The sequence below is a fragment of the Uloborus diversus genome, chromosome 6 (assembly GCF_026930045.1).
Source record: "Uloborus diversus isolate 005 chromosome 6, Udiv.v.3.1, whole genome shotgun sequence".
Classification (NCBI taxonomy): domain Eukaryota; kingdom Metazoa; phylum Arthropoda; class Arachnida; order Araneae; family Uloboridae; genus Uloborus; species Uloborus diversus.
Window position 1 is genome coordinate 109,293,806 of NC_072736.1, and position 18,760 is coordinate 109,312,565.

An 18,760-nucleotide genomic window follows, 5' to 3' on the forward strand; every position below is an offset into this window, starting at 1 on the left:
TTCAAAACCTCATTTCATTCCTATAAAACTCCTCCATAACTCCTTCATTTTATTTCTGAAATTGAGTACGATCCCTGGGTTAATCCGCCGGAGATAGGGTTAAAATGTCAGCTATCAAAATATCACCAAACAGGCAATGACTTCGTTCAAATGCAGAAGCAATTTTTACCCGTCATTCCTTGACGGACAATTTTCTAGTCTATAATAAAATGGAAGAGACTTCATGAGCTACTTATTTCAACGCATAATTTACCACTCAAAAACTAAGTTTTAAAGGCAGAATGTAGGAGATAATGGGGATTCATGAAATACACGAAACCCCATAACGGGTCTTAGCCATCTTTAGAGCATTCCTAAATTTGAACTGAAGATTTTCTTTTCTGCTAAATTCTATTTCAAAATAAATAAATAAATAAATAAAAACGTAACAGAGGGGCAAAAAACTAATAAAATGTCCTTACAGGAGGGTTTTATGTATTTTTTCAACTTTGTCCTCCAGTTCAGGACTTTGCTCAGGAAAAAAACGAAATTCGGAAACATACAGCTTGTGATGCTTTCTTGGGTCATAATCTCCTAGTTCAGCTATAAAGGAAAAAAAATCAACTTATTACAAAAAAGTTATTCAAAACTAATCAACAATACTTTAAGTTAGTTAAAAAAATTTACACCATTTTGTGCCATATCGCCATCTTTATGAGAGGTAAAACCAGGGGTAAAAGCAGTTGAAGTGTAAAAAAGGGGAAAATAGCGTTCAACTAACAAAAAACGATGTATTCAAGTACAGGTGAATGTGAGAAAAAGGGATATGCTATTGAAAATCAGATACAACACAAGAATATCACTTTGAAAAATAAATAAATAAATTAAATAAAAGTAAATAAATAAAATATAATAATAATTAGGAAGTAAAATAAATAAACATGTAATGAAACTTAGCTATTTATTTATGGTAAAATTTAAGATTGTTTTTGCAGGCTAAATTGGAACTGCATAATTAAACTCTGCAACTTTTTCTTCTCAACTTGGCAGTTTTGAAGATGAACAACTATTGATTATACTATTTATACCATACCACGCGCACACCAGATATTAAAACTAACTTTCTCCATTATCGTGGCAAGAAAGATCAATGAAGACAGATTTTGAGGTCGATAAATATTGCTTTTTTTTTCTTTTGAATTTATGAGACGCATCACTATAGTCGACAGAAGAGGTATTACTAGAATTGTTTGCAAGGAGCGAAAATCCACCTTGAAAGTTTTTGGAGGAGTGAAGTGCACGAAAACAGTAAGTTCTCTAATAATGAAAAATGAAGTGGAAGATGGCAGAGAAAGAAGAAATGCTTACTATTTTAATTTTTAACAACAAGAATTTTGGCATTTTGCAGTTGGAAAAAATAAATAAAATATTCAAATGTGAGGCTTAAAAAATAACTGTTTCTGCATTTTTTCCCCTCGATGTTAAATTTTATTCAAAATAGAAAGCATGAAAAATAAGGTTTTTTTTTTTTTTTTTTGAAAATTTTGAGGCTTATTACCGATTTTTTATGAGCAAAATAAAATTTCAGGGACTTAAAAAATATCTGTGGTCAGCACTGAGCAATACATTTCGCACGATATCACTTAACTACTACCCACTGTGCGAACTATTTCGCTTTTTCAAACTTCCTCGTGTTTTAAAACTGATTAAAGTTGCTCAACAAACAGTAATTACGTTCAAATGAAAATTATTTCCACAACACCTTGTTACTGAACATTGTTAGCTTACCTTGTAATGACAGAGCAAAAAGCTCAGCAGCTAGATCAGGTGTGACTAGCAGCCGACCTTGAAGAATGTCTTGCTTCAGTTGGAGCACAAACTGATACCTGAAGAGGAAAGATTTGCACAGTTGAGACAAATGGATGACTGATTTAAATAAGATGTGGATGCTAGACTTCGAAGATTAAGGTAAAGAAGAGTATTGTGAATGAATCACTAGAAGTTTTATCTATAGGTTATAGAAAAATTATAACCCTTAACATGACCACCATCTGGAATTAATTGAATTGAATATCTGCATTTCTCCAGAATTTTTAATCAACCTTGTAGAATGTCTTGCTTCAGTGTGGGCACAAATTGATACCCGAAAAGAAAGGATTTACGTAATTAAGAAAAATGGATAGCTGTTTCAAATGAAATGTGGCTGCTGGACTGCAAAGATTGAGATGAAGAGGAAGGGGAGCATTGTCAATGAATCACCAGAAGTTTTATCTACAGGATATACAAAAAATATAACGCTTAACATGACGTCATAATCCACCAACCGAAATTAATTGAATACAGAATCAACGCGTGCAACAAAGTGTAGTTGTCCTAAAAGTTTAAGGCTTGTGACCCGTTTGGCATTTATCCAGATTTTTTTAACCGGCCTTGAAGTATGTCTTGCTTCAGTTGGGGCACAAATTGATACCTGCCGAGGAAAGATTTACATAGTGGAAAAAATGGATGGTTGATTTAAATGAGATGTGGCTACTGAACTGCAAAGATTGAGGTGAAGAGGAGTATTTACATTGTGACCAGAAATTTTATCTACGGGTTGTCGGAAAATTTTGACGTTCAGGACAAAATCATTTAGTTTTGGGTAGATTTCTGCAAAGCCAAAACTAGCGACAAAATTTTTTGACTTTTTTTTTTTTTTTTTGAGTAAACTATTTATTTGTAAAAGCAAATTAGCCGTGCTCAAATTTTTGTGGTAACTGAAATTAGACTACACTGAATTTTAGATTAATTAAGAAGGAAAGCGAAAAAAGAAAGCATGAAAAAATCTTCAATGAAAGAAAAAATTGATATGAAAAAATATTCATTTTTATATAGTTTCATTATAGCAGAGTTTGAAAATATTTTACTATTTGTTTCACTCACGTATACCGAAGATTTTTTTCTGGTTTCAATACAAAGAAATAACAGCGTAACAGAGTGCATAATTTATTTCTCACTTCCAAATTAAACGTCAAAATGATCACCCTAAATGAGAAGCCCGCAGCCATTTGGATGATAATCACAGCTTTGAAGGTGAAACATCTGGATCAGCACGCACGAAGTTTCAACGTGCATTGCTCAACTTTGATATGCTCAATATCCGGAGGGCTTTTAATCAGAAACAAGAACAAGAAAAACAACTTTCGATGGTATGTCAAGAATTGTTTTATAATGACAAAGTATGCGACTATCCTCTATCTTAATTGTTTCTCAGACCACCAAATTATGTATTAAGAACAATAATGAGGCATCCGTTGTCCAAGAACTGATTATCATTTGACCTACTCGAACTTGACCTTTGTCATTCGGTCATTCAGAAAGACAGTCACAAAAATTCCTAAGTTACTACCTACATCCAGCAGGTTAAACGCTAAGTATTCGTTTAGAAAATATCTTCAAATTCTTCTTCAGTTCCCGCTATTTACAGCAATGCCGCTTGAAACGCATAAAAAGACAACGAAAGGGTCTATAATCAAGGTCTTGAAGCAAAAGTGGCTGCCTTCCGTTATACAAAGGTTGGAAATTTTACTAATCCATCAAGAAATGTAAAATTGTTACAACAATGGTGGGTTCAACAATCAACAATCCAGGTCTAGGAGCAAAGATGGCTGCCCTCCAGCCTTCCGATATAAAAAGATAGGGAATCTTACTGAAATACGCATATCAAGACATTTCTCGATATTTGGTAAGATTTTCAACTATTGTAACCAACCTCGCCATCTCTCCATGGCACAACTATAACGACGTTTGTTCCATGACCGTGACTATTGAACTATGTGTTGTAGTAACAATTTTACATTTCTAAACAGTTTAGTAAGAATATTTCTAACCTCTGTATAACGGAAGACAGGCACGTATGTTCCAAACCCTTGATTATCAAGCACTTAGTTTCCGTTGTCATTTTAAATGCTTCAATCGGTATAGCTGTATATAGCGGGTGCTTAAGAAGAATACGAAGATTCTTCGGAAAACTAGTTCATTTATTCATCCATAAATAGCGTGATAATACGACTAAATCCTAAACATGCATTTTCTGAACGAATGGTTGCTTGAATACATTATTTATCGCCTTAATAACAAAATTCAGAAAGAGAAAGGCCTTTCATTTTTTTTTTTTTTTTTTGAATTTATATTTGACAAATGTTTTACACGTTAGTAAGACAATTATAAGTGCATACTTTTTAACTTTTTAGTGCACATTTTAAGAATTTTAGTGCACATTTTTGTGCATAATTTGACTTTTTTTTCTGCATATAATCCGAGCTCCTATACTTTATGCTTTTATGCTTTTTTGAAAATGCTGATTACATTCGTGGCTACGGAATAACCTTTTAACATTTTTATCATACTATTATTTAATTAAAATAACTGTACATCATGCAGCCGTAGGAAACAGATGACATTCTTAGCACGGAAAAATACGTCTGACCACATTAGATTCAAATCAACGATTAGGTAAGTGGCCTTGAATTTTGATCAGCCCCCGACGACAGGCAGATACACGGAGATGGGGTTGACGTGATACTGCTTTCACAGAAGGACAAAAGAACTCAATTAGCGATGGTTTTTGTTTTGTATGCGGCGAGAGATTCACGGTTAACGGTTAATAAGAAAAAGTTCAAACAGTTTCTCACGTTCTGAGCTCCGACGCTATTGTTCGGAACTTAAAGAACCGCTCTTCGACAGGTATTTCTTCTGCTTTTTGGTTGTTGTTTTACTTCTGTGATAAATCAGCACTGCTTAAAACTGTTCTTCTCCAAACCATTAGAAGTTTCTCGTTAAAAGATGGAACCTAATTTTTGAGTAAGATTTTTCGTGAAAATATTTTTACAGTACGTGAGGAAAAAATATTTTGTTGTGTTGAATTCGAAATTAGTTGAGTTAGTACTTGAGATACACCGATTTTCAAACTTTAGAAATAAACACTAATAAACACTGAAAACATTTTGACGAAAGGCTGAATTAATTTAATGGTGAATCTTAATATATAAAAATCAATGTCCTGAGATAACATACATATATATATATATATATATATATATATATATATATATCAACGCACAGCCAAAACCACTGAAGCTTCAGACTCTAAATTTGGCAGGCATGTCCGCATGATTACGAAAGTAACCACTAAGAAAGGATTTTTCGAAGTCTCAATTAGTTCGGGAGAAATTAATTAAAACCCATTAATTTCTGCGAAATTAAAACCTGTCATTGAAATTCAAATTCCTTATTTTCGAAGGCTTTCCTCCATTCAAATCATTATTCAATACTTCATCTCAACTTTTGGTCGATAGCGAACTATAAATTTGATATTGTTTTTGTTTCTCACGTGATTCTTCGAGGCTTTTCTCAAGTCAAATCATAATGTTTCTGTCTATTGCTTTCGTTTTTTCAAAACTAGAAACGAAATTTTTAAGAACATCATCACAGCCGGACTATCCTTTTGAATTTTAGAAGACTGCAGTTTCCTGTTAAAGTTTGCTTTGCAATAACCATTAATAAGTCACAAGGACAGACATTAAAAGTAGCAGGGATCCATTTAAGAGAAGACTTTTTTTCACACGGCCAATGTTATGTAGCTTGCTCCAAAGTCAGTTCATCAAGCAGCTTAATAATTTTAGCACCAGAAAAAAAAAACTAAAAATGTTGTATACAAAGAAGTTCTTGCTTAAACATAGGTATATCAATAAAATGTGGATGGCCTGTGTTTGCAAAGATAATCAATACTTTAAAAGGATCGTTAATAACAGTTAAAGATCGGTTAAGGACAAAGGCATATATGTAAGGAGTCCAGGGGCCCCGGGATCCTCACCAAATTAGAAAAAGTTATAGGTAATAAATAATTATTATAGGGGATTTTCGAAACTAGGTGCACCAAGCACTGTTAACCTCTGCTAATTCCATTACCCAAGCAATGCCGGGTACGGGAATGCTAGTAGGCTATAAATTTGTAACAAAGAGTTCGGAACTGGTAAAACGAGAGAAAAATTTATTTGGATAGTTAAAATATTAAAAAATTAAAAAAAAACTTAACATTGGCTTTCCATGGTATAAGAATGCGAAAAAAATGACATTCCTTGAAAATAACTTTTACAAAATTTCAGCTAAGTTTTAAAAACTTTCCTCATTTTGAGTTAGTATTAAGATTAATTTTTGATGCTTATAAATCACCAAATCGTCTTTTCATATGATTCTTCACTTATTTTCAGAAAAAAATTCATCGATTCAGCTATCAAAATGTGTACGGCAAGTCACGTGTTTCGTTAAGAATTTCGATTTTTTTTTAAACATTTCAACTGCTAAAATCTCAGAACCCCCCAATTGCAAAATAATGATGAGTAAGTGAATTTTAAATTAATTAGCTTACAATACTACACTAGGTGAAGTGGTTGCTATTCTTTACAATACGCTGATTAATTGACGTAAACCAACTCACCTTGTTACTTCTTCCAACAATTTACAAGGATCAGATGCGTAAAATTTAACCCCAAAGTACAATGTAAAAGGAGCTAAACCTAGAACAAAAGAAAAGCAGTTTAGATAGTTTTTTAATGCATAGGATCAATTTTTAAATGAAATATGTTTTAATGAAAAAGGATAAGTCTACATTTGGCTTAATATTCTAAATATAAAAACGGTTTTAACGTGCTGGGCTTTAGTGTCCGATTTAGAAAATTTAACATGTCAAAACTGTAACTGTGGTAAGAATGCTATGCTGGCACAAGTAACGTTGCAAGACGTATGCAAAGTATTGCGTAACGTATGCAAAGATTATTACACGGAATACATCGACAGAGCGATTAAAAAGTCCAGAAATGCGAGCCATAAAACTGCTGAAGCATTAAACATTTACAACAAGGAGATATGGATCGAGATATAGTGCGAACCATGTCCGACGTTTTGGGATTTTTTAAAAATTAATTTTACTAATTACCACCATTTATTCATATATTTTTTTATTGACTATCCATTAAAAAAGAAGACTAGGTATTATAATTTCTATGCTTATTTAGGTACTTCGAATTCGATAATCAACAACAAGGCGAGTTTTCTTTTCTCTTTTTTTTTTCTGACAATTAATTTGAGTTATTTGAATTCCCGATCTGTTATCTGACACTTATATTCAAGAAAAAAAAAGGGTTTTTTCTCCCAAAACTGCAAAAATAATAACTTTATAATCATTGTTTTATTTATTTATTTGTTTATTTTTTGTAAATTATGACATTTCATTAAAATTAAAATGATTTTAAAGGCTTTTTTGTCCACTTCGTTATCAGTTCACTAAGTTATACTCAATATGTAACCGAGTCGCCTAAATATTTTTCAAAATCTTCATTTTACTTGTGAATAAACTTTGATACTCGATTATATACAAATAAATGAATAATAATAATAATAATAAAAAAGACTAATTGGTGGTAAGCTCGATAGCAGAAACAGCACGACGCTACGTGCGTTGCAAATTCTTGAAAGAGTCTGCAGATTATATTTATTTGTCGGGGGAGGAAAAATAAAACTAAAACCGTTAAAGAAATATGAATTAAATTTTTAAAAGCTAAAGAAGATTAGTTCCATATAGTAGTTACAAAAATACATTACATCCGCAACGTACACACGACGATGACAAGAATGTGCGATGTTCGTTGCCGATTCTTGAGAAAGTGTCATGCAGACTATTTATTAGCCGTTGTAGAAAAAAATGTTTAAAGAAAAAGCCGGGGAAGGAGAAAAAAAAAAAAAAAAAAAAACTAAAATTTTAAAGAAAAAAAATTATTTGTAAAATGTGCTACTGAAGATTAGCTCCGTATTTTCTGAGATGTAATCTACAGGTTTTAAGCATTTCTGAGAGCCGAATTAGATTTTATGTTTAGTTTAATATGGTCAATCTTGCAGACTATGTTTTTGGTTTTTAATCTGCGTCACACACTGCTTTAAAACACTTCTACTACGAGGTTGGTTGGTAGTAAAACTGACATTTTTTTTTAACAAACGTGTGGGATTTGTACTATTTTCGGGAGTGACCCGTATGTATGGTCAGATTTCTATTTTTTGTCAAAATTGTCTTTGAGCCGCAGCACTCCATTGCTTACAACTGAATAAGAATGTTTGCAATGAGGTAACTACGTTAGAGTTTCAGTATCTTATATATATAACAAGAAGTTCTGTCTAGAACTAGACGAGCCTACTTTCCCGTATACCCATACTACTTTCTAGTACCTGATCAATATTCTCAAAAATAGCTAAAATCGCAAATGTTTTCAAGCATATTTTCGAAATACTTTAAGCTGATTTCTAGGAATAAAATATTCCTCACTCATCTAAAAAAATAGATGCGTAAAAAAATAAAAACGAACAAATAAAATAGCAGCAACTTTTAAACAAAGCAGCTAATACACTTTTTTCCATTCAAAAAATCTTTAACAGCTTTCAAAACGAAAAAACAATAATTAAAGCTAATAAGTTCATTAAAATAAATACATCATATTAAAAAAAAATCGTTTCTTTTACCCCTGTTGCCAAAAACATTTTTTTAAATGAATTAATGCACTTACCAAAATAAAAAAATAAAAATAAAATGTCAACTTAAAGAAATAATTTTCATTGTCAAAATAATAATAATAATAATAATAATAATAATAATAATAATAAATCGTCTGCGCATATCTTTATGTAGAAACATAAATGACTTCGAGTTTATTCGCCGAAAACTGAATACCTAAATTAAAACTTTAGCGTAAAAATAAAAACAAGTCAAATCAACAATAATTATTTCACAGTCAAAATCGGAGTCAATCTCATTTTGGGGTAAAGGAGTCGGAGTCGAATATCTAAGAATCGAAGTCAGTCATTTGTCCTCCGTGTATAAATTCTTGCCAAAGCTACGAAGTCAGAGTCGAAGTCGGGGAGTCGGAGTCCGATTAATTGTCAAGCATAGGAGTCGGAGTCAAGTGTCCCTAAATTCTCGGAGTCGAAGTCTGGAGTTTGGCGTCAAGAGCTATTTCCAACAAAATTTGTTTGAAGTAAATCCGCCTTCAAGTACGGAATCTACATTGACTTTCAGTTTCCCCGTAGGCGCTAATGTTAAGGGATCTGAACTGTTCAAAATTGAACGGAAAATTGTTCAAATCAAAAAGATGTTTTATATACAAGTTTTTCATCAAAAACATTTTCCTACAAAGTTTGTTTGAAGCAAAATCGCCTCACAGTTCGGAATTGCCTTGAATTTCCCCGTAGGCGCTAGTGTTAAGTTTTTTTGAACTGTTCAAAATTGAACAAAAAATAGATCAAATCAAAAAGTGAAATATGGGAATGAGGTGTCCTCGCCGAGATCTTTCGAACAAAAAAAAAAGTTTTTCCGACTCGGACTATTCATTCAAAGTTATTAGGGGGGGGGGGGACCAACAGACCGACAGACATTTTTCCCCATCTCAATACCCTACTTTCCAATTTTTAATTTTTCAATATTTATTTAATTATTTTATTTATTTTTGACTTTTTTTTTGTTTTTCGCGATTTTTTTAAGATGCATTAAGCCTTCTTTCATGCTTTCTTCTTCTTTTTCTGACTTTTACTGGGAAAGTAGGCTAAAAAACAACGTATCTATGTACGTACCTATCTATGTATTTATGTCCGCGTTACCTCTCCCGAACGCCAGGGAACTGACCATCGAATCAGGTATCGATTGATTCGTAATTTTCTACATCTTTCTGTTTGGCTATTTAACATAATCCTCTGATAATAATTAGCGGAGATATCAATGAAAAACTATTAATTATGACACCTAAGATTTTGACATAAAATCCCTATTTTTCGAAGGCTATCTCCATTCAAATTACACTGTGTGACACGATTTTTCTAACATGAATAATTTCACGTGTATTGAATTACTTACACAATTGTAACCAAAATTGCCCATTGATATGTAACCCGTCACGTTTCATAGTTATAGCCTCTATAACGTTTTCCCCCTCCCTAGTTCATCATGTGATAAAAATAATTTAATTCCATATTTATTTCAACAGTTAGAAGTATAAAACAGCTTATTAGTATATAACTAGTGAAAATACCCGGCGTTGCCTGGGTCAGTAATAATTAAGAGAAAAAATCGTTACTTGCTTTTGTTTTCTGTTTTAAGTGAAAGAATTTAAAACACATCTTTTTGACGTGATTAAAAATCGAGTTTCTTCCTTACCCATAAAACTAAAATAGCAATAAGTATAAAGAACAAAATAGTATTGATTTAGAAACGAAAGCACTATATTTAAGCATATACAAATTTCCAAAACATGAAATTAATCTTCTCATGTTTAAAAAGATGAATCTGTTGATACTTTTTTTTTTTTTTTTACATGAAGTCTAAAACCTTCTCTGTATGGCTAATGAAGTACGAAGTGATTTAAAAAAAGTAGCTGCGCTCGTAATCCCCTTATACTTGCTTTAGCTATTTTGGGAAATTTCAATCATTGTGGGCTCTTGGTGCGATTTTACCGAATTTGCGAGAGTCGTTTTGGGGTACCTTCGATGATTCTCCCCCCTTCTTTCCTTCCTTTGTAAAACGATATGGTATTAATTTTCGTTACAGAGATATCGTCGCCAGATTCTGAGATACTTTTGGTCACCATAAAATGGCGCTACACAGTTTCATCCGAAATGTTTCCAAAATAAGTTGTAAAATCTGGTGATTGTTTGAAATTGTGCAAAAAGGAAAATTAATGGAAGTTTTTGTGCTGTTTATGGATTTGCCTAATTTAGTTGCTGGATTATTTAACACAGTAAAAAAAGTCTTTTGAAAATTCTTTGATTGGCGATATTTTGTTTATATGGTGAAAGCTGAGAAACATTATTACGTAGTCTTCGGCTTCAAAAACAGCAACGTTGAAAAAACTGCCAAATACATCAGCTACGGAAATCTTTCTGCAAAAATTTTGGCGATCTGCTGGTTGATTGGATAATGAGTAAGCGTTCAATCAGCATAAATAATAATAAAAACCATTAATTACATTAAAGTTCCGTTTAAGGCGATACGGGGGTTTCAATTTTTTTAAAGTAATTTTCAATGAATTTCTTTGAAATTTTCAGCATATTTACATGATGCTAACACTAACTCAAATATAAAATTTCATTGAATTATTTTGAAATTTAATTTTTTTTTAAATTCAAATTTAGATTTTATAACGCTTTTGTCATATTACTCCTTGCAAACGAAAATTCATCAGATTTATAAAATACTAGCAAAATATGATACGTAAAACAACCGAAATAAGGACGTTGGAATTACTTTTTCAAAATTTTGTCTTAAAGATAAATAATTAGAAGAAAAGCCGAAAACTAGACGTTTTCGATAAAATATGTTCATATTTCAATAAAATATAGCAAATATACTCCACAAAACTAATCAAACAGAAAAATCTTTCACAACAAAATGTTAACAAACCGCTTAAATACTTGGCATAAAATTTTCAGCAAATTGAAATAATAATTCGTTTGCAAGGAGCAGTTTGAATTTTGTAATTATGTCGAAAATTAGGTTTTGAGGAAATCAACATTTTCTGTTTTATTGCCAATTTCATTGTTGAATAAACAAATTAGTTTTAAATACAAACTCACCACAAATAAGGTCTTATGATTCATTTAAAATGGTATTAGTATTAAAAATTTAAATATTATATGCTTTTTTTTTTACTCATGCATTTTATATGCATTTTTATGTGCATTTTTTAGTAAAAAAAAAGGTGCGTGGCTCCTACAAAAAGTGTCATAACTTCGCCAGTTTTCCACCGATTCAGTTCTTTTTTTTTTAAACAGTTCAGCTAAAGGTCTAATTTTTAGAAATATAATGAATGAAAAAACGTTTGTTTGATCAATTTTTACTCATCTGAAAGCCCCTTATCGCCTTAAGTGGAAAATGATCAGCCAAATCATGTATTATTTGCCAATCTTGTGCAAAAATCTTACTTCAAGATTTGCTTGAGAAAAGCGTTGAACGGTCACGAAAAGCAAAGATAGTCAACAATACAACAATTGCCGCTATCGACAGGGAGTTGAGATGATACACTAAATACTGTATTGAGTTGAGGAAAGCCTTCGAACATGGAACTAAAAAGCTCATAACTCGTTTTTTATTCTACTTAGAAATTTCGAACAGGTGCCATCTTCAGCAGAAAAATCAGAGCTTTAGATGGACATATAATGTAAATATGTGCAAGTATTTTTTCATCCCAATACTAGAGAATTTATACAAAAATTGTGTTTTATTGCCTCCCTAAGGGGGTTTTGCCCCCCATAACGCGACGAAAACTACCCTATGTGTTATTCTGATGCATAAGCTATATTATTGTAAAGTTTTATGAAAATCCGTTCAGTAGTTTTTGCGTGAAAGAGTAACAAACATCCATCCATACATCCATACATCCATACAGACAAACTTTCGCATATATAATAGTAGTAAGATATAAAAAATATCTACAACCGTTATTGTTTAATAGAATATTTTATTTCAATTGGAATTGATGTAATTTCCTGAACTGGTAACACTTAGTTTTTTTGATTCACCACTTAATCCGTAAGAAAATAATTCTTCCGCCCTTACATATAAAACTTTGCTTCGTGAATATTTTTGTCAAAGCTACGTACGAAAATGGCAAAAGATTTTTGTATTTTAAAAGTATTTTTCCGAAATCGAGTCATGTTAAATTAAAACTAAGGCATTTCTGTCAACCCACAAATAAGAAAGCCTCACTTCGATTTTTTCCCTCCTTATCTCGAATTGACGAGTGATGAGCAAAGTGAGCAGCACTTCCTTCAAGATATTAAACATATAGAAGAACATTACCAATGAAAATGGAATGCAAAAATGTTAGCGGATTACTGTTGGTTTCTAATTCAAGAGAGCTTTAGTATTAACTTAAGGAAAAGTTAATTTTTTAATCATTTTCATTTATAACATGTGACTTATTTTTCTACTTAATGTATATGCGTTTATATGCGATATTTCTCCTCACAATGTATGTATAAGTGTATTTTTTTACTATATTTGCATTAAAGTTCAAAGTATGAGAAAATAAACATGATTAGATTTGATTTTAAAAAATTCAGTTTTTAGCAATTTATGGAAATTAAACTTGTCATAACTTTAAAATGGTACGTGTTACAGTAGTTTAGTTTATATATTTATGTTTAGCAGGTCCGACGTGACATAAATCAGCTATTAAATTCCATGATATAGAAAAAAAAAGGAAAATTTTGTCACACAGTGTTATTATTCAGTGCTTCATCTCAACTTTCTTTGATGCTTTTATTAAAACTTGTAGCGTGAAGAAAATAATTGAGACGAAAGATCTGTTGCCATTTTTTTCTCGAATATGAACAAGTAGAATTCTGGTTTTTGTTTTAAAGCCTTTTTTTCTGTAAATGTGCGATTTAAAATGTTTCCTTTTTGGTTATTTTTCCGCAATCTGCCGCAAAATTTTACTGATTTTTTTGAGCAATTACGATTGCTTATTGTTCTCATTTGACGGTCCTTGGCGTTCTGGTTCCTTTTTCAGGTTAGACCAGGGGCTACTGCAGCACCACCGCCCACCAGCCTCCGGTCCGGAGCACTGTCCCCTTTTAGCCGCTTCTGCTGGTCGGTGGCGTCCATGTCCTACACACACACGCATCGTTACGCACATACACACTCCTCCACACACGCCGTTACACACATACACGCACACACGCCTAAGTGCATACACACAGGTCTACGCACACATACAAGCCTATACATGCACGCACGTGCGCCCGCACAAACAACTATCCGCACGTAACCGCCCAGGACGAGAGGCAGGCTTGGGGGGACAGGAGCCGTTTCTAGAAACAGTAACTCTAATGTCCCAATGAGTAGGCACCTGTCGTGATTGCGAAAAACATAATTTGAATTCAAAAGTTCAGAATACAAATTAATTTTATTCTTTTTTTTTATTATTTTTTTGTTCAAGCCTGATTGTTGAACACGTGTCGCTTGACATAACTTTTTTTTTTCGAGGTAGACCGTGCAAAGTCGGACGACGCAGCTAGTTGTTCATTAAATGTCGCTATGTAGTATTTCGCAACTGTTTATTGTTAATTAAATGCTTTTATTAACTATAAGTTTGTCTTCATCATTATAAATTTTATCCTCACCTAATACGTATCTTTCTTGTGTTTCTTAGTTCAGTAGAACGTCTGCGTAGGAGATCAAACAGGAAGTACAAATCAACATAAGATATTTATTTGTAATCCAAAATGTAATTGAAAAGTTAATAACACTTCTATTCTCAATTCCAGTTTTGTTTTTCAAAACACTCCTTTTATTTAAATGAGACATTAATCTCGTACAGTTATCGCTGCCTCCTCTGAGAATGCCGAAAATTCATTACAACACCAGAAAACTATCCAGATTCCTTTCCTTTCCACTGACATTATTCAAAATCTCATTAAAAATCTCAACCATTGATAACAAACCAACTTCAGCTTTGTTATCAGGTACATCATGTACCACAGTTTCGTTTGTTGTGAAAACAAAACGAATGAACGAGTCAAAATGGAATTACTGAGCCAAATTACCGTTTGCAATCCAAGAAAATTACTTCCGTTCAAATAACCAAATACGGCATCAAAGTTTTCCATCTGAAGTTTCCTGCACAAATTACATCACTCAAACGAATTATTGTAATGATCGGACTTTTGATCAACTCTAAAACAATCATTGCTCCATGGGATCGCATTCCCCCTGTCTGTTGTTTTCCTTCACTTAAAGATTGTTTGTGCAGTCACTAGCAGTTAGTTACATTATTAATAAATCAGAGTTAAGTTTTGCAGGGAAAGGGATTATTCTATCTTATGGGAGCAGGTGCTCTCGTACTCTGTGAGCAGGTGAAACACTCGTCAGACAGGATTGGAAAAGTTTTTCACATTTCCGCTATCGGTTTATCGGGCCAAAGACCTAGATAAGTGGGTGATGTTGACTGCCACGGTAGCGAACACTAGTTAGTTGGAGGATAGTATACAAGAGAACAAAATTCTTCCATGTATGATTAAACAAAAAATATTTACAAATGCAGTAGAATCTTGATAGCTAGCAGTGATTGGACCAGCCCACCTCACACCAGAGGAAAATAACTTTGATATTTAACTCATTCATTGAAGTAAAACATTTTGAAAATCACATGAAGAGTTTATGTTTTCAAGTGATTTTTCGTATACTATACAAAATTGTAACAATATTGCAAAATTATGTATCCGATTCTTCTAATGTAAACTAAAATGAAAAAATGAGAACTACAACTACAAGCGGTTATTTAATTTTATGTATAATATGTACTCATGAAGTTTAAAAGCAAAAGAAGATGAATCTCCGCTTCTAAAATGTGACACCAAAATTTTTAATTATTATTATTATTATTTTGCGACATTTATAGTTTAACATTCAGCATACTTTTTTTTTTCTTTGTACGGATATACTATAGAAGACCTGAGAGAAAGTAATAGGGTAACGGTACCAGTAACAGACAAGGGTCCAGTAACATACAATCGTAAGTTTGAATTTAAATAATAAGTTTGAATTTTAGGCTGGTCAAACTGATGCTGCTGCGACCCATGAATACGGTGCATCCATCTATAGTGTTATCATAGTATTATCAGAGTGCATTTTATGAGCCAGTTGGTATTTACAAGGCAGTGGTGGAAGGTTATGAACAGCCACCACGAGGTCAGCTGGTGTTTCATGTTCATTTGAATATAAGAAGGTTTTGAATCTAAAAAAAAAAAAAAGTTTTGCACATTTTGAAGAGAAAAGGAGAATTCTGTCCAATACTCATCTTTTCCTCATCTTATATGCCACTAGGTATCATCAGAATTGTCGGTGTCTGTTACTGGGGTCGGCCTTTTTTCCGAAATTGAGCAAATAAAAATAGAATTAACTTATTCAGAGGATCCAGAAGCAATCAAACGTTAGATGAAATGTAGTTGCATAAGAGAAAAATAGTTTTAAAAGTCTAAGTACATTAAAAGGTTCAGAAAATTAAGTTCATCTGAGAGCGATGTCTTAAGCATATCTGTTACTGGTGCCGTTACACTATGTTAACTTATCAAAATGAATGTATTTTTTTCTAAATGTCGTCGTTATGGTGGCGCCCCCGTTTGGCGATTTCTCGATAAACTTGGAGCCAAAAATTAGTCACTAAAATGAAGCCCTTGTTAACCCCAGAGTAGTTAAAGCTGATGAAAATCCGGCGGAAAACACAGTTAAAGCTTTAAAAGGTAACGTAATTTTGTGTCAGAAAACTTTGAAAAGGTTGCAACAAACTAAACACATATAAACATAAAAATTAACATCTATTCGCAAAATTTGTAACAATATAAAATATATTTACCTTTAAGCTGCTTTGTTACTTTCGGCAAGGGGTCAAGCCACCTCTGAAAAAGTTAAAGTTCCATTATAAGTTTCATGATTAAAACACAGTTACACACACACGAAAAACAAGTGCATGCAGATAGGGCTTCATTTGCGTAGGAGGTGTTGGTTTCAATTTTATATGAGTGTTTACACATTATCTATTTTAAAGTGGTGTTGCAGTGGATCCCTGCACACTGTGGGATTAGAGGAAATGAGCTTGCTGATGCTCTGGCCAAGAGGGGGTCTGCTATTATTCAAGTACCAAATGAGCCAGTCTCATTCAATGCAATAAAGTTATATATAAGGAAAAAATCAAGAGATTTTTTTGGCAAGACCTAAAAGGTAGAAGCAACCACAAAGTTTGGTTTACAAACCGTGATTTTGTCCCTTCAGCACCAAGAGCAGAGTCAGTGACTTTGTTTCGACTTTTAACTGGCCATGACTGTTTACCAAAACATCTTTACCGCTTAAGGATTGTGAAGAGTCCCAATTGTCCCCTTTGCAATTCAAACGAAGAAATGGACATTCGTCACCTGCACACTTGCACCCAGCTTTCCAGACGTAGCCTGTGTGACCGTTATTGGGAAGCAAGAGAGCGTATCGGCAGCTAAATATTTCACCCTATTGTTTCTGTATTTTTCCTTGTTCTGTGTATTGTGTTTGTTTCTGCTATTTTGTTCTTTGTAACCTTTTCTTGCTGCCAGCCATTGGAAATAAAAACATTATCTATTTTTAGTTTTGGAATTGGATTTTTTTGCTTTTTTTTCTTTGGGGGGGGGGGGGGGGGGGGGGGCGGCTAGGGGATTTGAACTTTGGACTAATTTATGTATGAATTAGTGCTCAGAAGACCCATTTAGGCACAAGGCGTTTTTCTTTCAGTTAGTCATTAGAAATTCTTCATTGGTCAAGAATCTTTCGCTCAGACATTAGAAGGTTTCCACTTAGTTTTTTAGACTTTCTCCTTTAATCAATAGGACTTTTCCTTTTGAGATTATCACTTTTTTATTGCTTGATTTCGAAATCTAAGCTCTTTACTCCCCCTCCAATGTTCTTTTTTTTTTCCTACCCTTTCTTTTTTTTTTTTTTCCTTCAGCGGCTTTTTTTTTTTTTTTTTTTGGCTCTTTTTAAATCATAAAACAAGATTTAAACAACGTTGCTTCACTTGACATTCTTTAAACGTAATTTAAATATGCAAATTCAGCATCAACCTACATCATCAGCATCAAAAACAACGGAAAATAGCAACAGACAACATTTTTCTGTTCAAAAGTTTCTTCAGCAACAAATCCTATTTTAACGATCTCGGAAAGCACGCAATTGCAAAAGCTACTGCGGCGGACCTCCGTTTTTCAAGAAACTTATCAACAAGTAGTGACATTTATTACTGCCTTAGAAACCGGTCTCTTCTCCCAGTTACCACAACATAGCGCAAACTACAAGTTTCCAATCTTTTCTAAAATTTATGGGCGATAAAAACTCCCCTGCTTAGTTTCGCAACGAACTGCCGACAACTCAGGTAACTCAACCGCAACGTTTCGTAAACTTTCTAATGTGGAACAATTTGAGATATTCACGAGCGAGGTCAGCCATTATTACGGCCAAAAACGTTATCCACAAGAAATTCTGGCCAGTTTCTTACTCAGAAGAAACATCGACTGAATTCTTTACAGAATTTAAAAAGCGCGTTGAGTTAAAGAACTTCGCCCGAAAGTCAGCCATTGAACTTGAGGTCACAACTTCAAATCTGGCAAGGGTATATCCCATAATAGATCCATAACAGATATTCTATTCTGTAATATCCACCAGTCGTATCAACTTTTATTGTGTACAACAGAAATGGAAGTTTGAGCATTAAAGTGAAGCAGATTATAATTGATAAGTGGCAGGGCCTGATCACTGAATAGGCAACTAGGCCATAGCCTAGAGCCCCTAAATTGCTAAAATTCTTTTAGCTAATAGCTAAAATTTTAAGGTTTGACAACAGATGGCCCCCGAAAAACTGATTGGCCTAGGGCTTCCCAAAATCTAAATCGGGCCCTGAGAAGTGGAATAGAAATGTAATTCATCACCACCGAGAGAGAGAGAAAAAAACTTATTTTTATAGGAAAAAATCTCTTCTTTCTAATGGTATTGACGAAAAGAATATTAAAGGTAACAAACTTCAGTTACAGCGTATTGAAAACAGTTTTTTTTTTTTTCAAGTGAAGATTTTCATGGCCATTTTAAGATGACAATCTCTTTTACAAAATCAATTTAGTTATGCTCTGCAACTGAAACCATTAAAAACAAGTATTTTGACAATTGAATTACAAAGTACGAACTTTTGAA

At 33.0% G+C, this 18,760-nt stretch overlaps 1 protein-coding gene across 1 annotated transcript in view; it reads right to left on the minus strand.

Annotated features, from left to right (window-relative positions):
* The window catches only part of LOC129224079 (band 4.1-like protein 4), a 173,097-nt gene that overhangs the window by 76,754 nt on the left and 77,583 nt on the right, over positions 1 to 18,760 (minus strand). Inside the window, exons 3-6 of the mRNA XM_054858480.1 lie at positions 16,410 to 16,452; positions 6,458 to 6,536; positions 1,768 to 1,865; positions 462 to 582 (exon numbers count right to left, since the gene is read on the minus strand). Of these exons, the coding sequence (XP_054714455.1) occupies positions 462 to 582; positions 1,768 to 1,865; positions 6,458 to 6,536; positions 16,410 to 16,452 (341 nt within the window). The remainder of the gene's footprint in view (positions 1 to 461; positions 583 to 1,767; positions 1,866 to 6,457; positions 6,537 to 16,409; positions 16,453 to 18,760) is intronic.